This window comes from Acyrthosiphon pisum, unplaced genomic scaffold (genome assembly GCF_005508785.2).
Source record: "Acyrthosiphon pisum isolate AL4f unplaced genomic scaffold, pea_aphid_22Mar2018_4r6ur Scaffold_15227;HRSCAF=15883, whole genome shotgun sequence".
Lineage (NCBI taxonomy): Eukaryota > Metazoa > Arthropoda > Insecta > Hemiptera > Aphididae > Acyrthosiphon > Acyrthosiphon pisum.
Window position 1 is genome coordinate 1 of NW_021764019.1, and position 1,519 is coordinate 1,519.

General features: G+C 38.8%; 1 protein-coding gene across 1 annotated transcript; it reads right to left on the bottom strand.

The window, feature by feature from the left end:
- Positions 1-1,031: 1,031 nt before the first annotated feature.
- LOC100573886 (histone H2B-like) lies at positions 1,032-1,509 on the bottom strand. Its single transcript, XM_003248900.4, has one exon. It carries the CDS (start codon positions 1,464-1,466, stop codon positions 1,086-1,088), a length of 381 nt encoding a protein of 126 aa, XP_003248948.1. The 5' UTR covers positions 1,467-1,509; the 3' UTR covers positions 1,032-1,085.
- Between the last annotated feature and the right edge of the window lie 10 nt (positions 1,510-1,519).

The window sequence follows — 1,519 nt, forward strand, 5'->3', positions numbered from 1 at the left end:
GCCGCAATGAAAAAAAAAATGTAACTCAGATTTTACAATAAACATTATTTTTTTTTATCATAAATGAATCGAAATGTCGTCTTTCCCCCTGGGATATTATAATAAAAAAATTATAAAAACACTTTTTTTTAATGTTAAAAATACTACAATATCGTTTTCGTTCATCGGTTTAACCGTGGCACTTGAACTGCAAGTTGGTGGACGATCATTTTTGTAATATGGATAGACTATGTCTAATTTAGATAACTGTCGGGAATCAAATAATTCAACAGTGTGACAATATCCACGAGACCACGACGTATAAAACATACCTTGTAATACGCGACACTACCAGCCGATTATCGTCTGTTTATTTATAGATACTTTTGCCCCGCTTTCTGGGGAAGTTTGATGAATAGGTACGCCATTTACCATGTAAACACTGGCATTTTTGTTATAAATACATTTTCCTTGCTGATTATCGACCGATAAACACAACAATAATCCAGGATTCCCGGTGTTCATATGGCTTCAATTACGTAAAATACCGATTATACCCAATTGAAAATCCCGAAGACCCGTGTTGACATCGTAGACGGATATAATATGGTTAGGCATAGCTATTATAATCAGTCGCTCAAATATATTAATTATAATTAATTCATTACCGCGGATAGACCGACAAAACAACACGTCATAACAATGACATTATTTCCCCGTGTCCATACGATGTGTTATTTTTAGAATGTTTTTTCCAGATTTCTCGTTGTCGACGGTAATACCCGCACAACGGCTATTAATATCCGTCGAATTTATAATAATATACGATATTATATGACTATATTATTCTATCGTAGGACACGATATTTTAGTATATTTCTTACGTAACCGGACAGCATTTTTTTTTCGTTGTTTTCTTTATTCATCATCCTGATGATCAACCAGTGCTCCACACTCTGTAAATGTCATATGCTCTGATATAATAATATTGTACACACATCCCAATTGAAAACAATGGGTTAATAACAGAGATTTTATAGCGATTGGTGGCCCTGAAAAGGGCCGTTTTAGTTGAGTAACGATATTTCAAATCGTATGAGAGACTTTTATTTGGAGCTGGTGTACTTGGTCACAGCCTTAGTTCCTTCACTGACAGCGTGCTTGGCCAATTCACCGGGCAACAAGAGTCGGACGGCGGTTTGGATTTCCCGGCTGGTAATGGTCGAACGTTTGTTGTAGTGGGCCAGACGACTGGACTCGGCGGCGATGCGCTCGAACAGGTCGTTGACGAAGCTGTTCATGATGCTCATGGCTTTGGACGAAACACCGGTGTCGGGATGTACTTGTTTCAACACTTTGTAGATGTAGATCGCGTACGATTCTTTCCTCTTGGGCTTGCGCTTTTTGTCGGACTTGGCGATGTTCTTTTGTGCCTTGCCGGACGACTTCTTCATCGCTTTACCCGCCGATTTTCCTCCTGGAGCCATTTCGAATAGTTGTGAATAATAGACTTGTTGACGACTCCATGGAGAAGATAGAC